At 46.5% G+C, this 25,716-nt stretch overlaps 2 protein-coding genes and 4 non-coding genes across 9 annotated transcripts; 4 read left to right on the top strand and 2 right to left on the bottom strand.

Annotated features, from left to right (window-relative positions):
- The first annotated feature begins 1,396 nt into the window (after window positions 1-1,396).
- On the top strand, window positions 1,397-1,468 carry TRNAW-CCA (transfer RNA tryptophan (anticodon CCA)). Its single transcript has one exon. It is a non-coding gene; the product is annotated as a tRNA-Trp (tRNA).
- A 441-nt stretch (window positions 1,469-1,909) lies between these two features.
- On the top strand, window positions 1,910-1,991 carry TRNAS-GCU (transfer RNA serine (anticodon GCU)). The gene has a single exon. It is a non-coding gene; the product is annotated as a tRNA-Ser (tRNA).
- A 250-nt stretch (window positions 1,992-2,241) lies between these two features.
- Window positions 2,242-2,315, top strand: TRNAT-AGU (transfer RNA threonine (anticodon AGU)). Its single transcript has one exon. It is a non-coding gene; the product is annotated as a tRNA-Thr (tRNA).
- Window positions 2,316-2,704: 389 nt separating this feature from the next.
- TRNAI-AAU (transfer RNA isoleucine (anticodon AAU)) lies at window positions 2,705-2,778 on the top strand. Its single transcript has one exon. It is a non-coding gene; the product is annotated as a tRNA-Ile (tRNA).
- A 678-nt stretch (window positions 2,779-3,456) lies between these two features.
- Window positions 3,457-5,303, bottom strand: BORCS6 (BLOC-1 related complex subunit 6). The gene has a single exon (XM_074342238.1). The coding sequence runs from the start codon at window positions 5,218-5,220 to the stop codon at window positions 4,156-4,158; it is 1,065 nt and encodes a 354-aa protein (XP_074198339.1). The 5' UTR covers window positions 5,221-5,303; the 3' UTR covers window positions 3,457-4,155.
- Window positions 5,304-13,062: 7,759 nt separating this feature from the next.
- On the bottom strand, window positions 13,063-17,669 carry AURKB (aurora kinase B). Of its 4 annotated transcripts, none has more exons than XM_010965951.3 (9): window positions 17,587-17,669; window positions 17,206-17,277; window positions 15,580-15,682; window positions 15,417-15,471; window positions 14,980-15,171; window positions 14,543-14,681; window positions 14,285-14,433; window positions 13,543-13,717; window positions 13,063-13,372 (listed from the first exon to the last, which is right to left on the bottom strand). In XM_010965951.3, the coding sequence occupies exons 2-9, from the start codon at window positions 17,251-17,253 to the stop codon at window positions 13,199-13,201; spliced, it is 1,035 nt and encodes a 344-aa protein (XP_010964253.1). In that variant the 5' UTR covers window positions 17,254-17,277; window positions 17,587-17,669; the 3' UTR covers window positions 13,063-13,198. The 4 variants fall into 4 exon arrangements, with proteins under 4 accessions (XP_010964253.1, XP_045380801.1, XP_010964254.1 ...); XM_045524845.2 differs by lacking the exon at window positions 17,587-17,669 and adding an exon at window positions 17,366-17,574; XM_010965952.3 differs by lacking the exon at window positions 17,206-17,277 and having other exon boundaries at window positions 17,587-17,616.
- Between the last annotated feature and the right edge of the window lie 8,047 nt (window positions 17,670-25,716).

Genomic DNA, 25,716 nt, shown 5'->3' with positions numbered 1-25,716 from the left:
GTGCAGAAGGACTGGGAAGGAACGATGACAGGGTCAAGTAGAGATGTCCAAAGGCACTGGATGTCTGAATCCAGAGGTAGGGGCAGGATTTAGGAGCCCATAGCACACAGGTAATGGCTGACTCCAGGGAAGGTGTGTATCATGAGGAGAGAATACAGTTTGAGGGGGAAAGACAGAAAAAGGGGGCGGAAAGCTAGGGGAAGGCCAGCAGAAAAGTGTCATGACAACCAAGGAAGAAGAAGGTTCTTAAAAAAGATGTTGCCCAGTCAATTAAGGCCAGCCTCAAGGAACGCCAACGAGCTTGGCCGTGATGGTGGTCCCTGATAACTTTCCAGAGAGCCATTATATGGAAAGTGCAGGCATTTGGCTTGGAAGGGAAGGAGTGAGACACAGCATGACTTCTTTTGCCATCTTGACTGGTAGAACCCCTCTCATCCTTCAAGAAGCAAATAGGGTCTCTGCCAGCTTCTGGTATCTCTCTTTAGACGTTCTCAGCTGTCTCACCTGGGGAGCTTTACAAAATGTTGATATTTTTGGTGATAGAAATCAGAATAGTGGTTTAGGAAGGGACATGAAAGAATCTTCTAGGGTGAAGGAAATGTCTTCTACAAAGAAAGGTTATGGGTTGAATTTGTCAGAAATCTCCAAAATAAACACTTAAGATCTGTGCATTTCATTGTAGGTAAATTATTCCTTAGAATTGTAAAAAGTGAGGAAGTTACCAATGCTGGGGTTCTGACCTGGACCATTTATTTATTTGTTTGTTTGTTTGTTTATTGAAGTATAGTTGATTTACAATGTTGTGTTAGCGTCAGGTGTACAGCATAATGATTCAGATACACATATATATTCTTTTCCATTGTAACTTATCACAAGATATTGAATATAGTTTCCTGTGCTATACATTAGGTCTTTGTTGTGTATGTTATATATAGTATTGTGTATCTGTTTACTCCGGACTTTTAAATCATTATATCCAAATCTGGGGTTTCTGTGTAGCTATCTGTAAGACTCGGCAGGCAAGTTTAATGTGCAGCCGGGGAGGAGACGCACCTCTGGAGGAGGTAATCCCTCATCCCCACGTGACGAGGGCTTTAGCTTGGCTCCACCTTGTTGCGTTTGCCTGGTGTCAGTTCTTCCTCCCGTTTCTGCGCAAGTCCATCCGGGCTGGGTTGTTAGCCCTCGGTCCCCCAGGGAAGTAGTTCAGGGCGGCCTGGTCGTCGGCAGGACACAGGGGACGGGGTGCGGAGGGCCCTGCTGGTCTCACGAGGCCTGCGGGACAGCACAGGCGCCACGAAGCGGGATTTTAGAGGTTTAGGAAAGCCGTCGGCTCTTGCGCTTCGCCGCCTGACCGTCCAGTGGTCATAAGAGGACCTGGCCAGCACTGTGGCCGACTGACCTCGTGGCGCAACGGTAGCGCGTCTGACTCCAGATCAGAAGGTTGCGTGTTCAAATCACGTCGGGGTCAACTGCCTTTTTTCTAACGGGTTGAGTATTTTTATTTATTCTCCTCATTTTCAACTCTTGAAGCCCCAACGTCCAGGTCAGAGAAGAAGCACCTCGTAGGAGCCAGAACGGGAGGAATCTTGGCGCGAAGTCCCGAGCCACCCCGTTGGGGGAGCCCAAGGATCTCGCGGTAGTTTTTGCGATAGATCTGGGTTACCGTAAATATGGACGGAAAGCTGGGCTCCTTAAGACTGAGGCACGCGCCGAATCGCTCAACGCAGAGGAGAGGTTTGGGCGCTGGCGCAGGTTAAAAGGTCGCTCGGCAGCCAGAGCCTTTCGAATCGTCTTTGCGGTGCTGGGCAGAAACCCTCGAAACGCGCTCCCTTCGCGACGTGGGTGGGCTCACGCTTACTGTGAGAAGAGTTCAGACCCCAGAGAGAAAATCTTAGAACTACTTTTTGTGGACGAGGTGGCCGAGTGGTTAAGGCGATGGACTGCTAATCCATTGTGCTCTGCACGCGTGGGTTCGAATCCCATCCTCGTCGGTTTCTGAGTACTACGACCTCTGTTCAGTTTTATAATCCAAAGACATGAATTTCTCTTGTTACCTTCCCTCTGCCAGATTCAGTTTCTGTGTTATCCCTTCACTCTCGCTCACAGCAGCTGCGGTTTTCGTCCCTTCTACCCGATTTTCCAGTACAGCCAAAGGTTAATTAAGAAGGAGATCCTGGCATTCGCTTTCCTGACATGAATCTGACCTGGCCAAGGAAATAACTTGCGAACACCGACGCGGTAGGCGCCGTGGCTTAGTTGGTTAAAGCGCCTGTCTAGTAAACAGGAGATCCTGGGTTCGAATCCCAGCGGTGCCTCCGTCATCGGTTGCTTTTGCAAACACACTGCGAGGAAGTAACGTTGAATCTCTGGGCTACGATTTTCTACAGATCCATCCCTTCTCTCTCTTCGGCAATCTACCAGGTGCTATCAGGCGGCGTTTTCCATTTCCGGTTGTATGAGTCAGCGCTACGTGTAGGTTGTTAGTCCCGCGCTCTGTTTGCGCCTAGACCTGCCGCCAGGCACCGTAGTGCTTGTCAACATTTTGGCTTGGCTATTACTTCCCGAAATGCTCATTCAATCTTCGTATTCTGTTTTCCTGTCCCAAAATAGCTTTACCAATTTTTAAATTTTTCTTAAGTCACCATTGATCAATAGTGTATCTTTTACATAGTTTCATATTAAAAAAAAAAAAAGGATATCAGCCGGCCGGTTAGCTCAGTTGGTTAGAGCGTGGTGCTAATAACGCCAAGGTCGCGGGTTCGATCCCCGTACGGGTCAGGTACTTAGGTTTTCTAAGATTCTGTACTATTTCTTGTTACTCGGTAAGTCTCGTGAAGCAACATTACCAATCCCAGAACTTTTCCCACCCTAAAGAGAAACGTGTTTAAATTTAGTCCAGAGTGCTAGTGTGTTGAGGGGGAGGAGGAAAGTGTAAGGAAACTGGATCTCTTCCCGTGACCTCTGTTTTCTATATCTCCTGACTACAACACAGGGCTCCTAGAATTTCCTATGTGCCTTGTAAACAGAAGGCTGACAGGTATTGGAACAAAGATTGTCTCAGACCATGCATATGGCACTGATCAACAGAGTGTGGGAAATGGGGTCAGGAATGGAGCTAACAAGTGTTTCCAGTCTTCCTCTAGAGCCAAAATGTCCAGTTTTCCCAGACCCTGCCTGTCCACTTCAGGAACTGAGAAGAACCCCTTCCCCTTTCTCTTCTGGAGCACCTTGCTTCCTACTCTGCTTTTACTGGATCTCTGAGCCCATATCTGTGTCTTGTATTTCCCCTCAGATCTGCCGCTTAGGGGCAGGAACCATATCCTTCCCTACGTAGCCTGGAAATCCCACCCTACTCCCAGCACTGGCCTCAAGAGAACTCCACGAAAAAGACCGACCCTTATTCCCATTCCTTTGGCTCATCAATCCCTGTAACCCCACACAGACACAGCCTCAGCCTTAGCAGCAGCAGCACTTTAATTCCACAAAAACTCAAAGTCAAAACTGATTAGAACACTCCACAACAGGTGGGCTTCAAAACCAGCAACAATTCTATCTGAACCCTGAGAGCAGTGAGACCCCTCCCAACTCATCCCCTCTACCATGCAATACATTCCTTGCTCCACCCTGGTTATGGCTGGGGAAGTAGGATGGTAGGGGGCCAGAGGGCAGAAGCAGGAGGTTAACCATCTACAAGCATGCATCCTTGTCTGTATGGTATGTGGTCAAGGACCACTCAAGCTCCCATAGCCCCTGTCACCTGAGATGTGACCACTGGAGGTCAGGGTGGCCACAGTGGGGGCTGGTGCCTCCTCTGTTCTCCTTTCTTGATCACATATAGCAGTCAGGTCTCCCAAGCCCAGACCAAAAGCCCTGGGTTCCCAGAGATGGTGCTCTAACTAGGGAAGAGAGTTGGGAGAACAAGGTAGCTGCAGATGGCCAACTGAACAGAAGCAGATCATCATTCCCTCCCACCAGGAGAGACTTTAGAACTTGCCCATATACACCTGCATAAGGCCCAGCGAGTGGTCGCAGGCCTGCTAAATGCATCCAGAAGAGCCTCCAATATCTAGGTCTCCCCTCAGTGGGCAGGTCCCACTAGGGCTCCTTAGGATCCTGCTGGTCCCTGGCCTTGCCAGGCCTCTCCTGACCTCCTGGTCACTTGCACAGGGCTTCCAACACCTCCAGGGTGCGTCGGATATCCCGGACTTGGCGCGCCAGCCCCTGAACCGGCTGCAGAGCCCGCTCCAGCTCCTCGCAGCGAGCCAGCAGGGTGTACATGCCCTTGATACTCATGTCCACAGCTTCGCCTAGGGAGTCCACGGCGTCGCGGTAGGTCTGGATGCAGCCCACGCTTAGCGCTGTCAGCTCCTGCACCGCGCCACCCAGCCCGCGAAGCAGTCGGTCTACCCTGCAGCCCAGCTCCCGACTCAGCCGCTCCAGGTCCCGCAGTACGTCGGGGTCGATGGGAGGGATGGCCGGAGTGGGTGCGGGCGCTGAACAAGGCCGAGCAGGGGCAGGCGGCGGGGGTTGAGGGGCGCCGCTCAGACGGATCTTGAGTTGCAGGTTGTTGGCGACGAAGTGGGTGAGGTCGCCATGGCGGCTCACCGTGCCCTCGAGCTCCAAGGGGCTGGAGATGGTGGCGCGCCGCCCGCCGCCTGCTCCAGACTCGGCAACCCCTGCGGACCCCGTGGCGCCGCCGCACGCCCCGCTCAGCCCGTCCAGGCTGCGGCTGTCCTGAAGGCGGCTGGAGAACGAGCGGCCAGTTCTGCCGGCTGCTGCCGTTTCCTCGTCGTCTTCCTTCTGCTCAACTTCCATCCCGCCGCCTCCAGGGCTCCCTCGACAGCAGACCCTCTCGGATACAGGCTTGTCCTCCGGCAGTTCAGGGTCCTTGCGCCGGGAAGACCCATGCGAGTCGTGCTCGGGACCCAGCACCCCCAGGCGGCTCCCCGCCCCGGACGGCGTCCCTCCGCGGCCCGGCTTTTCCTCTGGAGCCTCCCATTCCGGCTGGTGGACGAAGCTGCAGCTCGAAGTCTTCGAGGACGCCCTAGGGTAGCGGCTTGAGCCCCCAACGTTCTCGGCCTCTTCCTCCCCGGACAGCCCGAGGCCTGAGGGCTTTTCAGAGGGCGTTCGGCCCGGCCCGCTGTCGAAAATCACGGTTTGCGGTTCCCCGGGAGCCAGAAAGTCCGCCTCGGGCCCAGGCGCCCCCCGGGACGACTCCATACTGCAGTTGGGGGCAGGAACCGAAGAATTGGTTCGCCCTGGCTGGGGAAGCGTTGGCTGCGCCTTTAAGGGGCGTTGTAGAGGTGCGCCAATTGGCCGCGGGCTGACAATGGTCAGGAAGGGAAGAGCACTTTGATTGGTTGTGGCGACCAGGAAGTCCCGGAAGAAGATCTGTCATTGAACAACCAAACACACGTGAGCGCCAGCAGGGTGGAGAGAAGGAGAGACAGCGGCGCTCGTCGCCCCGCCCTTTTAAAAAGTTGTGGGGGTAGATCTTAAAGATGAAGAGCCTGTAATGATTAAGTCCTCTGGGGGCGGGGCTGAGGCTCTTTCCGCCCACAATTGTCACGCCCACAATTGTTGCTTAGCAAACGCTTCTAGTGGGACCAAATCCGGGGTTCCTAAGAGAGATTCCTGGCATATAAGTAGTATATCCTCCCTGGACAGTTGGGATGGAATCGCATTTAGTTGGTCGGGAAAGATGAAACCAGAATTCTCAGCAGAGCATGAATGGTCATTCCATCGTCCTCGGCTAAAAGACCTAGCCGATGAACTGCCCAGAGCGACGCACAGTGGAGAGCAATTACAGGCTTTCCTGTCCGTTTGCCACTCTGTTCTCTGTCTCCTGACCCCTCCAGGTTTGAATCTCTCCCCTGGAGGATGGTGTGTGATTTTGCCACTAGGTAAAATAGTCAATAAATGAGTGGCCCTTTAGGTTAGAGCTGTGGTACCATTCTGATCTCATCTCTTCTTTCTCTTCACCTCACTGGTCCTGCTGGAGCCACACTGGCCTCCTTACTGTTCCTCTGACAAGACAGACATGCTCTTGCCTCACAGATTTACACTTGCTCTTGCAACACCCCCTCCTCCCTGCCCCTCTCTTCTTTGAGGCTGGGTCTACCAAGAAAAAATTTCAACTTTGATATTCCTCCTTCCCTTCTCTACTCAGGTCCTTATTCAATTGTTATCTTTTCAGTGAGGCCTCCCCTTACAATCTGTTTAAAATTGCAACCACTTTCTCCAGCAATTCCCCACTTTCCTTCCCTGCCTTTTCTCCATAACACTTACCACCATCTGACATACATGTATTTTGCTTACTTGCCCAAGTCAGCTCCATGAAGGTAATGCTTTTTGTCTGTTTTGTTCTTATCTGTAGCCCCAGCGCTTAGAACACTGCCTAGCATACAGTAGGTGCTCAATAAATATTTATTAAGTAAATGACCCCAAGCTGTTAATTTCCCCTTTTTGACTTGAACTCATTCAAGCTGTGTTTCTGTCACTTGCACCCAGAACCCTGTCTAATACACCGTGAGGCCAATGGTCTAATCTAAACTTCTCCCCAGTCTCTGGGACTGATGCCCCTTGCCTTCCTTTTACCCCTCGGCAGATGGAAGCTCTTTATTCAGCAAGTGACAGAAACAAGTTGAATCAACAAAAACAAACAGAAAACCCAAGTGGAATTTATTATGTCATGCAATAACGGTCTTAAGACATCAGAGAAGCCTGCATTTAGTACCCTAAGGCTATCATGAAGGGCCTGATTTCTTTCTGTGGTTTCCCAAGTGGGCTTCCTCATGGTGGCAAAATGGCTGTCATTTGTCATTCTTTGGGGATTATAGTAGTCTACTTGGGCTGCTATAACAAAATACCATAAATTGAGTGTCTTATACACCAGACATTTTTTTTCTCCCAGTTCTGGGAGCTGGAAGTCCAAGGTGCCAGCTGATTCAGCTCCTAGTGAGGTCCCTCTTCCTGGCTAGCCACCTTCTTGATGTTTCCTCATACAGTGGGGAGAGAGCTAGCTCTCAGGCCTTTTCTAATGACACTAATCCCATCATGAGGACCCCACCCTTATGAAACCACAAACCCTGGATGATATACTCCCACACTTTCCAGAAGGGGAGGAAAGAGTATCTTGCATTAGACCTCACAGAATAACAAAGATGCATCTTTCCCAAGATCCCCAGTTAATCCTCCTTCATATTGGGTTAAACTGGTTCACATGCCCAATCTAGTCACTTCGGCAGGGGTGATATGTCTGATTGACTTAGGACTGGGTATCTGGAAGCAATCACTCTGGCAAGGTGATAAGAATGGACTGATTAGGTTTAAAAACTTATGCTCCTCCTGGAGCAATTCCCTCCAAACTCAAGTAGCTGCAACAAAATGGGAAAGGGAGGAGGGGCTGTGACCACAGTGTCCACTACATTAGGGGTCAGCAAAACATGGCCCATGGGCCAAATCCAGCTCCCCCTGTTTTTTTATGGCCTGTGAGCTAAGGATCTTTTTTTTTACATTTTTTTAGTGGTTGAAAAATAACCTACAGAATATGAAAATTCATGTAATTTTATAAGAAATTCAAATTTCAAAGTCCATAAAGTTTTGCTGGGATACAGCCATGTTCACTCATTTATGTGCTGTTGAAGGGCTCACTCTTCCTGCAACTAGGGACAAGTGTCTTGTCAAAGGCCCATGTTTTCCCTGCTACCCCACGAATACACATATTTTTTGTTGCAAATTGTGTAATTCCTATACATGGGAATTTAGTATATGAAGAAAATGGCAAAGAAAATGGTAGCATTTTGAATTGATTTCTATAAATGGTATGAGATGAACTATTTGGACTAAAACAAAAACAAAAACAAAAATCAATTACTTCATTCCTTTTGCCAAACAACAACAACAAAAATTTTGATCAAAATTTTAAATAAAAAAGAGGAAAAATACTGAAAGAACACAGCAGTGAATTAAAAAAAAAAAAAAGCTTGGGGCGATGGAGGTTTTTTAAAGACCAAAATCAGATACCATAAGTAAATAAAAGGTAGACTTGCAACATAAAACTTCAGCACTTCAACATAGAAAAACCACCCTAAACCATGTTAAAAGACAAATTACAGAAAAAATAAATATATTGGCATAGTGTAATGGCAAATTGTTAATATCACTTGATCTTACAAGTAAGTTAGCAAAAGACACAATTAATAGAAAAATGGCCAAGGACTCCAGGGTTAGTTAATTCAGCAGCTCAACAAAATCATCAAGGACCTAGGCTCTTTCTATCTTTATGCTCTTTTACCCTCAGTCTGCAGATTTGTCTTCACCTCTGCTCTCCTCATGAGCACAAAATGGCTGCCCACATCCAGTTATCTCAGGAAGAGTTGAACTGATTTCACTGTGGTATTAGAGGTCAGCAGATCATAATCACCCAGTTCTGTTTCAAACCACATCATTAGGAGACAATCTGTGAAACTAGAATAGCTCTTCCAACTATGAAACTCATTCATTCACAACATCAGTGAGGTACACAAAATATAAAACTTCTATTATAAAAGAATCATGCCACAGACACACCAGAAAGGGTTTGTAACACTGCAGAGCTCAATAGATATAGAGGCCTTGGGAGAATGTGGCTTTCTCCAAAGGGCTGCCCCACCCTCTCTCCTTTCAACCTATCCCAAATTTCAAAAGCTGCTTGCTTGAGGACAGGTGATGTGTGAGAATTGGTCTTCTTGTTAAAAATTTCATTTTCCATTCCTTTGGAAAACCCTTTTAGGTCCTGTATGTCTTTTTTTTTTTTTTAAGCCATTCTAATAAGTGTGTGGTAATATCTCATTATGGTTTCCATTTGCATTCCGTAATAAAATAATGATGTTGAACGTCTTTTCATGTTTACTTGCTATCTATATATGTTCTTTGGGGGATGTACGCCCACTTATATGTCACTTTCTATTTTACATATCTTGTAAACTACTTTAAATCCTTCCTAGAATGAGACTATATTTTAAAATGCTATTTATACCCATGTACCTTACTGCATGTGGGAATAGACCATGTCATAGGTCAGGAAGGATTTTTATTTCCATCTTAAAGGCTCATTAAAAATTAAAACAATTTGGCCAAGGTCACGTGGCTAGTAAACTGTGGAGAATGAACTAGAACTTAGGTGTGCTGACCGACAGTGTACGCTCCATTCCTCCATAGAGCCCTCCCCACCCTGCAATGCCATGATGGGGAGAGGGGCAGGTCACCGGCCCCAGTCTCATCAGTGCCCACATCACTCCATGGAAATGCAGATGGCCTTTCGAGAGAGGATTATCTGCCAGCCTGTCAGGACACAACCAGATCCCCCTGGGAAGAAGAGAGGTAGCTTTTCATTTATCCTCTTTTCTGTCATTATCTTTTCAGTAGGAAGGTGAGGTGATCAAGTACCCAAAGTGAATGAATGTCGCAGTCAGCTATCTTAACATTACATTAAGGGGGTGGCTCTTCATGTGGATACTTGGAATTTTTTGTGAGATAATGCCTCTTAGAAAAGTCTCTGAGGGGACCAGCACAGGTCACTAACAAAGGTCTGATCACAGATCGCTGGCTTCCCATTACTCAAAATAGGCTGGGCAGTGGCATTCTAGACAGGAAGAGCAAGTGCAAAGTCCCTGAGGTGGAAACAAAGTTGGCACATTCAAGAAACAGAGAGGAGAGGGCTTGAGTGATGGAAGGGGAAGAGCCGAGGTTTCAGCCAGGCCAATTAAATCTGAATTTCTTCGGGTGAGGTCTGGGAGTCCTGATTTCTTTTTACTTATTGTTTTAAATGGAGGTACTAGGGAGTGAACCCAGGACCACGTGCACACTAAGCACACACTCTGCCACTGAGCTATACTGTCTCCCTTGATCTCTTTAAGCCCTCCTGGTGATTCTGATGCGTAGCCAGGGTTGACACCAGCAGCGGACCTTGCCATGGTCAGGAGTTTGGGTTTTATTCTAAGTGTGCTTGAGAACCAAAGGAGGGTTTTGAACAGGGGAATGACATGCTCTATCTTCTGCTATGTGCAGGAGGGACTGTAGGGGCCATGAAGATGTGGGGAGAGCAATTAGGAGGCTATTGCCATTGTCCAGGCCAGAAAGGATGGTGCCCTGAACTAGCATGAGAGCGAAGGTGCTGTGTGTTAAGGTAGGAGGGGACTGAGACTCAGTGGGTCTGACAGGCAGTAGGAAGGATGGGGTTGGCCGAGGAGAAATGGGAGAAACCAGCAATGATTCCCAGGTTTTTGGCTTCAGCAGCTGGGTGATTGATGGTACTATTGACTGAGATGAAGAATATGTTTTTGGGGGGGCAGAGGTTGTGAATGGAGAATACTGTTTTAGCTTTGAGAAGCCTTCTAGACACATTAAGTAGGGATTGCAAGAATATGAGTCTCGGGCTTGGTGGCGATGTTGAGGTGAGAGATATGAATGTGGAAGTTGTGTTTAAAGCCATGGGATGGAAAGAGACCAAAGAGTGTAGAGGCAAGAGAGAATCCAGCACAGAACCCCTTGGGGTCCGCCATCAGGTCTCAAAGAGGGGCCCAGCTTAAGAAACATAGCTGGTCCAGTAGAAAAATGAAGACAGTGTAGTACCGAGGTGGCAGGCAGGGAGATGGGTGTTTCTAGAAGAGAAAAGTCACTTGTGTTAAGTGTGTTTGGGAGGCGGGGTCAGAGAAGGGCTCATTGGATTTGGCTAGAGGAGGTTTGGCTGCTGCGGGCAAGGGTGGTGGGGGGACACAGGCCACAGTAAATGAGAGGAGAGGAAGTCAGTGTAGACAGTAGGTGTAGACAATATGCTTGAGAAATTTTGCTGTGAGGGGAGCAAAGAAGTTAACAGGAGAGATAGTAGGAGATGGGTGAGGGGTTCAAGATACTAGATTTTTGTATGGTGATGAGATTGGTCCAGCAAAAAAAGGACATATTAATAATTGATAAGAGAAAAGGAACAATTGTTAGAATGAACTTGTTGAATGGCTGGAGGACTGAGTCCAGGGCATACCTGAAGGGGCCAGCTCTGATGGGACCAGGACCTTCTTCCACTTGGCATTTGGGAGTGGGGGGCAGTTGACATGTAAAGAGAGCAACAGAAGCACGTGATTTGGAAATACATGGAAGATACCAAAAACAAAACAATAGTGAAAAGATTTGGAACACGCTGTCTCTTGGAAGAGAGAAATGGATAGGCTGTGTATACACACACACACACACACACACACACACATATCCAGAGAAAACTCTGGAGATATACATATATACACACACATATACACACACACATATATCCAGAGAAAACTCTAATTTGAAAAGACATGCACCCCAATGTTCGTAACAGCACTATTTACAATAGCCAAGACATGGAAGCAACCTAAATGTTCATTGACAGATGGTTGGATAAAGAAGTCGTGGTATATTTATACAGTGGAATACTACTCAGCCATAAAAAAGAATGAGATGCCATTTGTAGCAACATGGATGGACTTAGAGATTATCATACTAAGTAAAATAAACCAGAAAGAGAAAGACAAATACCATATAATATCACTTACATGTGGAATCTAAAAAATGACACAAATGAACTTATTTACAAAACAGAAACAGACTCACAGACATAGAAAACAATCTTATGGTTACTAGAGGGAGAAAGGGTGGGGAGGGACAAATTGGGAGTTTGGCTTTTGCAGATACAAACTACTGCATATAAAATAGATAAACAAGACCCTACTGTATATCACAGGGAACTATATCCAATATCTTGTAGTAACCTATAATGAAAAAGAATAGGAAAAAGAATAGAAATGTGTGTATGTGTATAACTGAATCACCGTTCTGTACAGCAGAGACTAATGCAGCATTATAAATCAACTATACTTTAAAAAAAAACCTTCTAACACTGTTCAGTTGTTTTATGGGCATGTGTAGTGGGGGTTGCATAGTAGGCACAAAAAAGGTATGTCTATGTCTTAACTCCTGAAACCATGAATGTGACTTTTTTTAGAAAAAGTGTCTTTGCAGATGTAATTAAGGATCGTGAGACAAGGTTATCCTGGATTATCCAGGTGAGCCTTAAATCAAATGACTAGTGTTCTTGTAAGACACAGAGGAGAGAAGAGGGGGTGTGTGAAGACAGAAGCAGAGATTGGAGTGAGGCAGCCACAGCCACAGGCCAAGAAGTGTCCAGAATCACCAGAAATGAGAAGAGGCAAGGGAGGATTTTTCTCTAGAGCCTTCCATGGGAGCACGGCACTGTGGACACTTTGATTTTGGACCTCTGGCATCTAGAACTATCAGAGAATAAATTTCTGTTGTTTTAAACCACCCAGTTTGTGGTGATTTGTTATGGCAGCCCTAGGAACTGAATACTGCATGTGTAACTGAGATAAAATAAAAATAAGAAAAGTTACTGATGTTCTTCACCCATTGCTTAAAAGAGCAAACAACCAACAGAGGCTGAAAATGCAGTAGATGAAAGTCAACACTATTCATGATACCAAAAAACCCAAACTCTTAGCCAACTAGGAAGAGATGAGGCCTTCCTTAACCTGATAAAGGACATTTAACAAAAACCTACGGCATCATACTTAGCAGTGAAACCATAGGTCATGAACAAGACACCATTAGTACTGCTTCTATTCCCTCTTGTGCTAGATCCTCACCAGAGCAGAAAAGCAAACAAAAAAAGACAGCTTCGGGGTACAGCAATGTTCAGTTGCTCCTGGGACAGCAGGACTGAACCAGGAGAGACCAGAGGTCAGAAAATTGAGAGTAAGAAGCAAGAAAAGGCAGGCAGAGATGGCTGGCGTGCAGGCGTGGCAGAGTGAAGTCGGGGTCCCCAGCATCCCCAGGCCTGGGAAAGAAAGGATGTGGGGTTGTGGTGGCTCGGAGCTGACCGGGGAGGGGGGTGTCGGAGCTGAGGGGGGTGGTGCTCCTGGGGCAGTGATGCAGTGCTCATCCCGGCACCGAGCACAGGCATCTCCCCAGCCTCCTCCTCACAGGTGACGGCTTCCTCCAAGGCAGTCTCTACCTGTAAACATCTCCACTCAGTACAAAAAGCTTCAGCTTTTATTAAATAAAGAAGAGGTAGGAGACAGATACGGGAACAGGCCGGTGACCCCTCCTTCTAACTACATGTACACAGACATACAAACACAGACACACCTGAGGACATGACAAGGACAACTCAGGGGGCAGACTGAGGGGCTGAGGGAGGCAGCACCCTCCGAGAGTGGGCCCGGACCCAAGGGTGGGCCGAGACCTGGGCCAGCGGCAGCCGTTCTGAGGGGTTATGCTTGAGAAGCTTGGAGATGAGGTCCTGGGCTCCCGCGGGCATGGAACTGGGGAACTTCAGGTCCACCTGCAGAAGAAAAGAAGGAAGGATCCCACTACTCTCATCCTGGCTGATTTTTCCTTCACTGCCCATTTTACTTGGAGTCATGTGAGCCCCACAACTATTCTTCTCACTCCCCATGCCTGGCTTCTGAGGCAGCATAACCCCCGCCAGACCCCCCCGGGCCAGCCTCCCACCTTGACGATGCGCCGATATGTCTCGTTGTGTGAAGCACTCTCGAAGGGTGGGTTTCCCACGAGCAGCTCATAGCAGAGTACTCCGATGCACCACAGATCCACCTTCTCATTGTGTGTGCGCCCCTCAATCATCTCTGGGGGCAGGTAGTCCAGGGTCCCACACATAGTCTTCCTCCTGGTGGGGGAGGTGAATGAGCAGGGATCCCAGATCCAGACTGTCTCTCCTTTCCCTGCAGCCTGACAGGGAGCCCAGAGACCCCAGGCTGCACCAGGGGCGTGTTCCAACCAGGCTCCAACAGGGCCTCTGGTGTAGGAGCCAGGCGAAGACTCTAAAGCCCCAGGGGTGGGCTTACACACTGCCTCTTCATTTCCACACCATGAGCCGTATCCTAAAATAACCAGCTATGAGAGCAGTGCTCAACCTTAGAATTAAAGGAAAAGTCTCGAATGTCCATCAAGCACGTCCTACTTATATAAATCAGGTTACATCTCTACTACGCGATGTTATGAAGCCATTACAAATAATGTGGAAGGTTTATCACATATAAGACAAGAAGGTTCCAATGTGTCAATTAAGAAATCTGGGTAACAAAACTGAGTCTCCTGTTTTTGTAACGATATTGCTGTATCTATGTATTTGCATGAGGACAAACCCAAATGTCTCTGGGTAACAAGATCTAGAGTGGTTTTATTTTGAATGCCCCAGCCTCGCACCCAGGGCTGGCCTCCTAGCCCACCGTACCTCAAGGAGGGCGCGTGCACAGACCAGCCAAAGTCAGCAATCTTCAGCTCTCCCTGAAGCCCCAAGAGCAGATTCTCTGGCTTTATGTCTCTGTGAATCACCTTCTTCCCGTGGCAGTATATCAGAGCATCTGCCAGCTCCTCCATGATCTGGGAGGGCCAACGACAAGTAATTAGACAAGGACCGACCTCCAGGGCAAGCAGCCATACCCCCAGCCTCCAGCCCCCGCCGGTACCCCAGGTGCCCACCCGCCCCGACCGTGGCTGTTCGCTGCTCATCAAAAGTGCGGCTTTTCTGCAGTTCCTTGTAGAGCTCCCCCCGAGGTGCATACTCCAGAATCAAGTAAATCCTTCGCCGGTCATAGAAATAGTTGTAGAGACGCAAGATGTTGGGATGCCTGGGAGAAGAGACAGAGAGGGCATCAGGCTGCATACTGGCATAAAGACATGAGAAAGATGATAGGTCCCACGGGGCAAACTGAGTCAGGCTTGGGCCAGGCAGGGGACAAGAGGCTGGCAGTGCTAAGCGGGAATTAGAGGCGGATCTCTGCAGTCAAGGCACTGGTGGGGATTGAGGGCTTATTGGGACTAAGTGGCCACAGCTGCCGAGAAGACAGTCTGGATGTGGTGGGGTTGGAAGAGGAGCTGGGGATAAGGCAGCAGGGGGACTCTGGCTCAGAGGGCGTTGATCCGTACTGTAGATGGGCCTGGATTTCGATCTCCCTGCGAAGCTGGTGCTCCACGCCCTCCTTCTCTATCTGAGACTTGAAGAGGACCTTGAGCGCCACGATGAAACGGCTTTTCTTCTCCCGAGCCAAGTACACATTTCCAAACTTGCCTTTGCCCAGAGGACGCCCAATCTCAAAGTCATCAATTGTGAAGGAACGCCTGGTTAGAGTGAGGAGAGGGCAGCTGAGCACAGGTTCCTTGGTCCTGAGGTGTTTGCCTTCTCCCTGCACCTCAGTCCATCCTGCCCTCAGCCCCGTTTCTCTTCCAGGGGAGTTGAGGATGGATGGATCAGGCTTTCCTGCCTGCATCCCTGCTCCTCCTACCCTTAGCTTCTACCTCCCCCATTTCCTACCTGTTCATTGTCCCATTCCATCTCTTGCCATCCCAAGACTTGGGGTGCTTACATTGAGATGTTGGGGGTCCCACTGCTGTTCTCCATCACCTTCTGGCCAGGGGCACCTAAGGAAAGAACAGGGAAGTTGAGGCTATCCTTAGACATTTTCATCCCTGCACACTCCCCAAACCCTAGATCCTTCAGGTCGATCCCCTCCCCCTTTTCCCAGTTACCTATGGGCTGGGCATTGGAGCGGCTCATGAGGACAAGTGCAGATGGGGTGACAGGTTCCTTCCGGAGGACTCTCTGTGGCAGGGTGTTCAGGCCAGACTGAGCCTGAGAAGGAGCAGGGGGGAACTCTGAGGTGCCTTTATCCCAGTGACCGGGTTGGAATGCGCTGCAAGCAGCATTTCAGGACTTGCTGTAAAGCTTCCCGCCCACCCACCCACCCCTAGCACAAAGAGGAACACTGAGACCACAATTTTGCTACTCAGCCCCAAGACTCTGCTCAGAGCCCCATAATAAAGTGAGTTATTAATAAACAACCTAAGTCGGCCAAGATAAGGAGCAAAGGACTTACACCAACATCTAATATCTCATCTCTTTGGCCCTGGCCCATAGTCCTGCCCATAACACCAGTCATTCAGCCAGTTCCCCCACCCCAGGGAGCAGTAGAGGCTGGGGTAATGAAAACCCACAATTCAAAGAGTCTTGGGGGAGGGTAGAGCTCAGTGGTAGAGTGCATGCCTAGCATGCATGAGATCCTGGGTTCAATCCCCAGTACCTTCACTAAATAAATACATAAACCTAATTACTTCCCTCTCCAAAAAAAAAGAAGAATAAGAGTCTTAGCACAGAGGTGTTCTCATGGTCCCCTAAAAAGTTCAGTCTTGGGGCCTTGAATGTTCAGTAGATCTCAGTATTTACCCCTTTGCAACAACTGGCTTTAGGGACACTGAGGGCTACCCTGATGGCCCTGGACCACGTCTGACTTTCAGCTTCTGAGTAATATACATGACATTCTTTTGGGAGTGACCAATGCAGACATGACAACGGTTTCTCTTCTAGCCTCCACTATTGACAGCCTCATTCAGAGCTTCACCAGTGGGGAGCTGGTGGACAAGGGGACAGACGGACCCTCCAGGATACCCAAGCCCCACCAACAGGGAGCAAAGCCCATGCAGGGCTCCTCCTTTTTCCTTTAGCCAAGGAAGGAACCTCAGTGCCCCTACAGATCTGTTCCCAAACAGTGATATCAGTACAAAATTTACAAATAACTAAGTTGAACAAAATAGAGTCCAGAAATATATCCATATGTATGTGGGAATTTAATATATATATTAAAGGTAGCATTTCAAATCAGAGGGTAGACTCTTCAATGAATGGTATTGGGACACCAGGAAAATAAAGCCATTTAGATGCTTACTTCACACCAGTCATTAAAATAAATTCCAAATTCTTAAATTAGACTTGTGTTGGACCTTTTAAACTTAAACTTACCTAAATCCTTCCAGAGTCTATTTCTATTTCTTGCCTAGCCTATTTTTTCAGGACAAGTGTTGGGAATCATGGCTTGAAGGCCAGATCCTGCTTGCTGAGCCCCAGATTTCACTTGTTTGTGACAAGTAGCCTGAACTCTGCAGAGGTCTTCACAAGCTGGTCAAATTCAAGTTGGCAGCACTTGACAACAATGTGGCTGCAAATGACCAAACTGGGTTCCACCAGAAAACTCTTGGGACCCATACGTTGGCGCATAACTGTGAAGAAAATGCTAGGAGGATCGCCCTCTGCAGGACCTCAAATTTGCAAGCAGGAACTCGCCATGTTGGTGGGGGGAGGGGAAGTGGGCTAGCCCTTACCGTCTGCCGGCCGTAGGGCCAGGGGTAGGTGTTCTCCTTCTGGGCCATCCTTAGAGGGAAAAGGGGAGGGAACTGGGCAGAGAAAAGAAACAGCTGTGAGAAGCAGAAAAAAGGGAGCGAGAGAGGGAGGGGTCAGACCGATCTAGCCGGAAGCGCTTGCCTGGGGCTGGTGAAACGGAGCAGGTCCAAACGCTGGCCGCCTCTAGGCGCATCCTGGCGCTCGCCTCGCTGCTACCGGCCCCACCCCTTTCTAGGACCCCTTTTCATCCTTGAGCGCCCAGCAGGAGCGCGGAGTGCGCTAAGGCCCGTCCAACGGACCCCCAACCTGCCTGATCACCTGCCTTCTCCCGGCGTAAGGCCCGCGAAAGGAGAACAGCTCACCTGGAACCCGTGGCACGGTCACCCTCCCTGGCCGCTGGGAAACAACTGAACCTGCCCGGCCGCACCTCCGCCGGGGCCCTTTCAAATCTCCCGCCCTGGCCCCATTGGCTGAGAGCACCGCCCATGCCCAATCCTCATTGGCTAGGTGTCCCATGACGTAGCCCGCGGGGCCCAATGGAAGAGGCGGAATGCGAGCCGCGGTGCGCTTGGGTTCCGGCTTAGGAAAGTTACCCTCATTCCCCCAAAATTCGCCTTAAAATTTTTTTTAAAATACTCAGTATGTCTGGAATTTATCCTTGTATGTGAACTAAGGTCTAACTTTGTTTTCTACCAGATGGAGAGCCATTTATGCCAGCATCATTTGTTAAACTACACCGTTCCCAACGGAATTTAAATGCTCCCCTTGATGTATTAGTCACCATAGATACTTGGATCTATTTTTGGTTTTTCTTTCGTTTGTTTGTTTTTTTAATTTTATTATTTATTTAATTACTTACTTATTTATTTTTATTTTTTACTTGAATCTATTTTTGAGTTCTCTATTCTGTTACATTGTTCGTCCGTTTGCATGTGTATTCTTGTGTCATTACTATTTTGTTCTATAAAGTGTTTCACTCACAATCAGAGTAGGAATTTTCCACCAGAGGACCTTTCTCTGCGGGCTCGCTGACCAAGATCGAATTGTTTGGACCTACTTTCACTTTTTTCCTTGCCACACTTTTTTGCTCTTTCCGAAGCCAAATTTCATTGTTGGGTTAAATAAATACATTTGGGGACCTTCTATGAAATAACTAGTGCAGCCTGGCCAGCACCCTTCCTCTTTCTTCTAATAATAACACCCTAACTTGGCTTTAGGGAACCACCAGTCTCCCCATTCTGTGTTGTTGGTATCTGTTGCTGCCAACCCCAAATCCCTAATTGGATGGAGACCTGTTGTATTGGACATTGTGGTTATCTAGGCAGCATCCATACTCCCAGCGATTCCCACTTCCTGAAAGCAACTAGAGTTTTGTGGGTCTGACAGGGAAGCTGACCCCATCCCAGGCTCAGGAGTGGACCCTGACTGATTGACACCAGTCAACACCTTTTATTCTGGGATCATGGTCACTGGTTCAGGGATAAGCATGTAACCTAAGTGGGCCAGTTACTAGGAATTTTAGGATTCTTGCTCAGAATGCTGGACAGAAACTGCTTTTCTCTTCTAGAACTGGACAAAGAAGCAAACAGCCTGCATTGTTGTTGGTGGTGGTGCTTCTGAAGGGGACACCCTGAGAATGAAGCTGATACTGCAGATGGCGAAAGAGAGGTCTGGAAAGAACCCAGGAACTTGATGACAATGTTGAGCCTCCAGATGCCTATTTCAGCCAATTCCTTACATGAGCCAATAGGTCTCCTTCCCTAATGCATAGTCAAGAGTTATGTTAATTGCTGTCAAAAGCATACTAACTGACACACATCCACAGCCCTACAAGGTTCTTAGTTATTTACCTTAAATGATGCAAAACTACTGATAGTCAATCATTTTAACCTACCAAAAATATCAACTTCATATGATTCAACCAAATGTAAATGAAATAAGTCTTAATGGATTTCTAGATCAGTTTACAATGCTTTTGCCTCTAAGTAACAGAAAACTCATTTAACAATGGCATAAAAAATTGACACCTGTTTCCTCTTACATAACAAGAAATCAGAAAGTAGTAGTTGGCTCAGGACCTGAACAATTTCAGAGGTCTGGCTTAGCCTCTCTGTGATTCTCTTAACATTTCTCTTATGACTGCAAGACGGCTGCCAATTGTCTCTGTCTCTTTTATCAGGAAAAGTAGAAGCCTTTCAAAAAGTTCCCAATTTTTCCTTGGCTAGAACTGTGTGTGTCACATGCATACTGCAAAAGAGTCTGGCCAAGTGAGTATCAGTTCCAGCCGCTACAGTTATAGCAGCAAGGGGTTGTGGTGGTAGAAATAGGTGTGTGCTACAGTTGCTTACAATTTCATGCTGGGGAGCCCATGATTAGTTTAAAAAGTCAGAGATCTGTGCATCATGAAGTATCTTCAGAGATTTGATAATCATGGCCACCCTGCTGCCATCTACGAAAAAACATTTTGCTTTTGGAGGTACACTTTTTTTTTTTTTTTTTTGGCATGACCTGCACTGGCTGTTTTGGGGTTGGGGGTAGGGGGAGGTAATTAGGGTTATTTATTTTTTAAGTAGAGGTACTGGGGATTGAACACAGGACCTCATGCATGCTGTGCTCACACTCTGCCACTGAGCTGTACCCCCACCCCCCTTACACTGTTTTCACTTAGGGTCAGCCCAGCCCCACCTCCCAAGATCAGGGAGCCCATTTCAATGTCAGTGCCTTTATCAAAATATTTAGCATAGAGTGACTAGCCAATGAAGAGCTTTATAAAAATCCTATCACTTGCAGTATATTTTATTCCTCATAACCTAGTGAAGGAAGACAGAAAATTCTGGAAACTCTTAGGGGATGTAGTGCACAGGAGGGCTATGCCTGATAGCTCACATACGGTATTTCTGTCTCCTGGAGTCTTTAAATTCTTACTTGCACATTATGTCAGAAGACAGTTGTCCTTTCAGGAATATTTGATGGGCCAGCATAAAACCAAGATTTGCATTATTCATAAAACAAAGCTAAACAAAACCTATCTGTTCTAGCAACTAGGCAACTATCAGCTGCCTGCTAAAGTTAGTGAACAAAATCTCTGTTATTTACCCCAATGCTTCTCAAACGATCTGTAGGGAACAACCCATCTCAGTTATTTTCCATCTATCCCAGATTGATAATTTATAAAAATGCAGTAGAAATTAATTCCTTGAAAAATGAAATCTAAAAAATATAAAAATTACAAGCTGACTTTTTTTTGTTACAATCAATATTTATAAAAGTAATTTGACAAATGCTGTAAGAGTTTTTAAATACTTCACTCTCAACTTCTACACATATCCCAGACCTGAAAGAAACCATTCATGAAGTGGCACCAGTTCTGTGGACCACACTGAGTACCAGCAATCCACCCCCACAGCAACAAAAACAGTCCCACCCAAAACTGTGTTCTGTTCTCTCAACGTCCACTGACCTGCAGGGATTTCCCAGGTTTATAGTGAGGCAGGGGAACAGTTTCCTCTGAGGGTGACTCTTTTCTTCTTTCCACTTGCTTTGCTTTTTGCCTCCTAGTTCATGTTGTGATTCTGGCTACTGGCCAAGGAACTTTGAGAGGGCTCTTTGAGGGGCAATGGTCACTATTCTATTCCCAGAGCTGAATTTTCATGTGACTGGGAAGGGTCGGGATGTATCATGTTCCAAGGTCAGGCAGGGTGGCTGGGATGCTGTGATGGTTGTGAGGCACATATGTCAGTCCTTTTACTTCTGATAATGGAATATCCCCCAAAAGAAATGTCAAGGCATGGATTCTCATCATCAGCCAATAAACCCCTTCCAGGAATGAGGAGTAGCAGGCTCAGAAGGGACTTGTTAGAGGAGCCTAGCCAGTACACCCCATGTCTCCCCACTCACTTGTCCTCCTTAAGGTAAATCTGAGGCAGTGCTGCTGAGCTAAGTAGGTGCGTCAAGACCTGGCTGCCTACCTCCATCCAGATGCCCCTTGAGCATCCCCAGGTCAAACATCATCACTGGGGTTTGCTCTTGGCTATTAGAGCCCAAGTGTTTGTCTTTGGTATACACAACAGTCCCTGCCACTGTGACTGAGGCCTGAGGCCCTGTCCAGGTCCCTGTATGCATCCTCACAAATTGGATCAGCAGAAACAGGGCCCCCCACACGTGACTGGACAACAAGCTCCTACACTGCACTTCTGACACATGGTAAAATATTTTACTGAAGTATACGTACAGAAAATGTACAGCTGGATAAATATTCACAAACTGAATCCCCTGGGTAACCAGCACTGAGATCAAGAAACAGACCACTTCTGGCACCCCAGGAGGACCCCCCAACCTTCTTTTCAAGTCACCCCTTTCCCTAGTGTCCCCACTATCCCAACTTCTAACTTATACAGCAGTTCTGCCTGTTTTGAACTTTATGCAAATGGCACCTTATGATATATATTCTTTGATGTCTGACTTTTCTTATTTAACATTATGTTTGTGAGACTTACCCATTCTGTGGCTGTATGGATTTTTAAACATACATGAACATGATAACATTTACATGGGTTAGTTAAAAGTCAGTCTGTCAAGGTGGAGTGGGGAAATACAACTTTTTTTTTTTTTAAAGTAAGTCTCTCTACCAACCCAAATTGCCTCGTCTTCTACTCCCATCACCAGAAGCGACCACTGGCTGGTTCTCATGTACCATTTCAGCACTTGTGTAACTATTATTCAGTTATTCAAATGTTAACATGTTTTGCTATACTTGCTTCTGATTTTTTTAATGAAATAAAAGACACACAGGTGAAGCCTCAGTATAACAATTTAAGAATTAGTCTATATATACACTTTCTCTATCATTTCCCCTATTGCCTTTTTTCTGACGCTCCTTTTAGATGTATAGCAGGGCTTCTAATTTAATCCTCCACAGCTTTTGGCTTGCATTTTCATATTTTTCAAATTTCTCTGTTCTCTGTTTTGAGTGAAGTCTTGAATTCTATTTTTGAAATAGCGAGTCTGCTCTCAGAGTGTGCCCAGCTAATGTAAGATAGACTTATATTATTACATCTATCACTCATATGTAAGATTTCCAATTGGTCATTTGTCAATCCATACGATTTTATTTAATTTCCACTTTTGTTTCATGATTTGATTTTTTTTAAGTGAAAGTACTCCTTCACTCATCTTTTTACATATCCTAATCACACCTACTTTAAGTTCTTTGTCAGACGGCTCCATAAACTTCCTTTCATCTAGAGTGAGCCCTTGTCCCCATGATTGTGCTCTAATCATGACATTTCTTCATATGTTTTGGGATTTGGGTTTGTAACGTCAGCTTGGGTGAGAGATCTTTTTGTTCTTATTTTGTTTTCTCTCTCTTGCTTTGTGTTCACCCCTCCCTGACCTACAGTTAGACCATAGCTGTTACCTTGCCTCCTTGCACCCAGTTAAGAATCAGGTCTCACCACGGTCTTTCGGAGTTCCCGCCCCGCTACAATATTGGGAGTATCTCAAAGGAAGTCACTGAGGGCAAGTGGGTTCTGTTTCTGGCCTTGAGGCTACATCTGAGTCCTTCTGCCTTTTTGGGTCTGGAGCTCCAGGCAGGGAGCTGGCAGATTTTACAGTTCCTTTTTTTTTTTTTTGATACAGGGATGTCACTGCAGCTCTGGCTCCAGCTCCCTGTGCCTAATCAGTCCCTGTTTCCCAGTAGGACCTTAACACCCCACTATTGTTGCCCGCTTGCAGCCCTGAACCCTGTACAGACCCGTTCCTGGCTTTGCATTTGTGGTACTGAATGATTTGTTTCTAAGCCTGGTTGATGGCCCTTTCATTCACTATTTTTAAACTTTATATGTCAGTGCTATGTATTTGAAGCAAAAAGGGCCAGAGCGGGAACTTACTATGCTGTCTCTATCGCAAATCCAGACCTTTTCTACTAAGCATGCTTCAGTATTAGGGAGTGGTGGGTGGGGAGTGCGGCAAAGGGCGAGGACATGGCTGAATGTGCCAGGCAACACTCAGTTCTACTTGATTTTTACTCTGTAAAAGTGAAACCTAAATAGGGACAAACTTCCCATTTTTAAACAGCAGCGAGAAAATCTAGATACACGTGTGAAATTTGCTGAGTTGTGAATGTTGTCAAATAAATCACCAAACAAGTGTGTGTGCTGGATTTGGTCTGTGGACTAGCAATATTCCATCCTTAACATGCCCAGAGCTCTCTGGACCAGAAACCATACTTTAGAGCCATTCTTTCCTCTACAGGGCCACCAACCTTGCCTAGTCAATCATTGGGTGGCCTTTTAGGAAGCTCCATGTAGCGGGATGTAGGAAAAAGGCCATGGGCTTGGGGGTTACAGGTTTGCCTCTGGGCCTGCCACTTGCCATCTGTGTTGCTTGGAAATACCCTTCCGCATGTCAGCTCGAAGACAGACGGGCATCCTTACACTGCTTTGTGGGGGTGCTGTCGGAATAAATGAAATAAGGTCGCTAAAGCCCTCAGCGCGGTGCCTGGCTCACAGTGACCTCTTAATGTTAACTATTATTATGATTAATAAGTCACCTAGCCTCAGTGCATGAGAGTAAGATTTCCTTTGTGAACTAATGTCCGCTAATAAACCTAGAGGAAAGAATTTTAAAAACGACCGTTTTGTATCTCCTTAAGGTGCCCTGGTTCGGATGGGCACCAGGAGGGCCCACTGCCAACCTCACCCGCCTTTCCCCTTAGGCTGCCAGAGCTCTTGGACTGTCACTTTGCCAAGTCCTCAGCAGTTCTTGAATCAAAAACACTTGGCTTCTGCAGCAAAGGCTGGTTGATTGTCTGCCTCCATCTTGGCATACGTGACACAGTGACCACTTTGGCAGAAGGCAGACAGGCTGGAGTGAGTACAGGTGAGCGCAAGGAATAAATTTCAGCCTGGGTGTGTGTCTGCTTTGTGCATGGTGGCAAGACGGCCCAAATTCCTCTCCTGCCACCTAAGCCTACCACACTAACAAAGGCACTGTTAGTTACAGAAAGAGATGTCAAGGAAGAAATTCCCCACTGGGAGAGACAAGGCTTGTGGAGTGGAAGGCTTGGATTTCTTTTTCTTCCTTCCTTCCTTCCTTTCTTTCTCTCTCTCTTTCTTTCTTTTTCAGTATACTAGAAGCAGCAAAAATGCACATGGCTCTGGGCTTCTAGTGACTGCAGGGAAGTTTGGAGAATATTTGTATTTAACAAAGATTAAATACAAAAATTTGTATTTGATACCATTGTGTTCTACTTCATGGAGATGTGGATGAAGAACATCGCCTGCCATATCAGTAAACAAAGGATGTTGAGGCCATCAAGCTATCGGCCACTGCAGCTGCCCCCACTATTCACCCTGAGGGGAACCAGGATGGAAAAGGCCAGGATACTGGCCCTAGAGGGTTAACACGCATGTCAAAGGAATGATTTCACTGAGCCCAGACTCTTACATCTTCCTATACATAGAAAAATTCATTAACTTTAGATATCTCTCTCTTTTTTTAATAAGCAGTAATCTTTTGATGTTCCAGCTACCTGATTTTTGTTGCAAAACTCCTGTTCATCCTGGCTCTTCCCTTACCTCTTCAGAGCTGAGAGTACCGAATTAGAGAATATATTTGCAAAAGATAAGACTAACAAAGGCTTAATTTCCAGAATATATAAACAGCTTATACAACTTAATAATAATTAAAAAAAAGACCCAATCCAAAAATGGGCAGAAGATCTAAACAAGCAATTCTCCAATGAAGACGTACAAGTCGCCAATAGACACGTGAAAAAATGCTCAATATCGCTAATTATCAGAGAAATGCACATTAAAACTACAATGAAGTACCACCTCACACCTGTCAGAATGGCCATCATTAAAAAGTCCACGAACGATAAACGCTGGAGAGGGTGTGGAGAAAAGGGAACCCTCCTACACCGCTGGTGAGAATGTAGTTTGGTGCAGCTGTTATGGAAAACAGTACGGAGAGTCCTCAAAAAACTAAAAATAGACTTACCATATGTTCCAGCAATCCCACTCCTGGGCATATATCCAGAGGGAAACTTAATTCAAAAAGATACAAGTTCATTCTAAGTGAAGTAAGCCAGAAATAGAAAGAAAAATGCCATATGATATCACATACACGGGGAATCATAAAAAAAAAAAAAAAAAGACAAACGAACTTATTTACAAAACAGAAACAGACTCATAGACATGGAAAACAAACTTACAGTTACAGGGGGGGAAGTGGCTGGGAAGGGATAAATTGGAAGTTCGAGATTTGCAGATAAGAACTAATATGTATAAAATAGATAAACAAGTTCATACTGTATAGCATAGGGAACTATATTCAATATCTTGTAGGAACTTACGGTGAAAAAGAATATGAAAACAAATATATGTAGTTCTCATATGACTGAAGCATTGTGCTGTACACCAGAAATTGACACAACCTTGTAAACTGACTATACTTCAATTAAATATATATATACTATATATATATAAAAC

Source organism: Camelus bactrianus, chromosome 16 (genome assembly GCF_048773025.1).
Source record: "Camelus bactrianus isolate YW-2024 breed Bactrian camel chromosome 16, ASM4877302v1, whole genome shotgun sequence".
In the NCBI taxonomy this organism is placed as follows: domain Eukaryota; kingdom Metazoa; phylum Chordata; class Mammalia; order Artiodactyla; family Camelidae; genus Camelus; species Camelus bactrianus.
This window is presented reverse-complemented; position numbering and strand designations above follow the sequence as displayed.

Excerpts from the sequence above, each read along its gene's own strand:
- BORCS6 (XM_074342238.1), bottom strand. The coding sequence starts at position 5,220 with ATGGAGTCGTCCCGGGGGGCGCCTGGGCCCGAGGCGGACTTTCTGGCT.
- AURKB (XM_010965951.3), bottom strand. The coding sequence starts at position 17,253 with ATGGCCCAGAAGGAGAACACCTACCCCTGGCCCTACGGCCGGCAGACG. Across the intron at positions 15,472-15,579 it reads CTCCAATGCCCAGCCCATAG|GTGCCCCTGGCCAGAAGGTG; the intron begins GTAACTGGGAAA and ends TTCTTTCCTTAG. Across the intron at positions 13,373-13,542 it reads CATATCGGCGCATCGTCAAG|GTGGACCTGAAGTTCCCCAG; the intron begins GTGGGAGGCTGG and ends TTTCTTCTGCAG.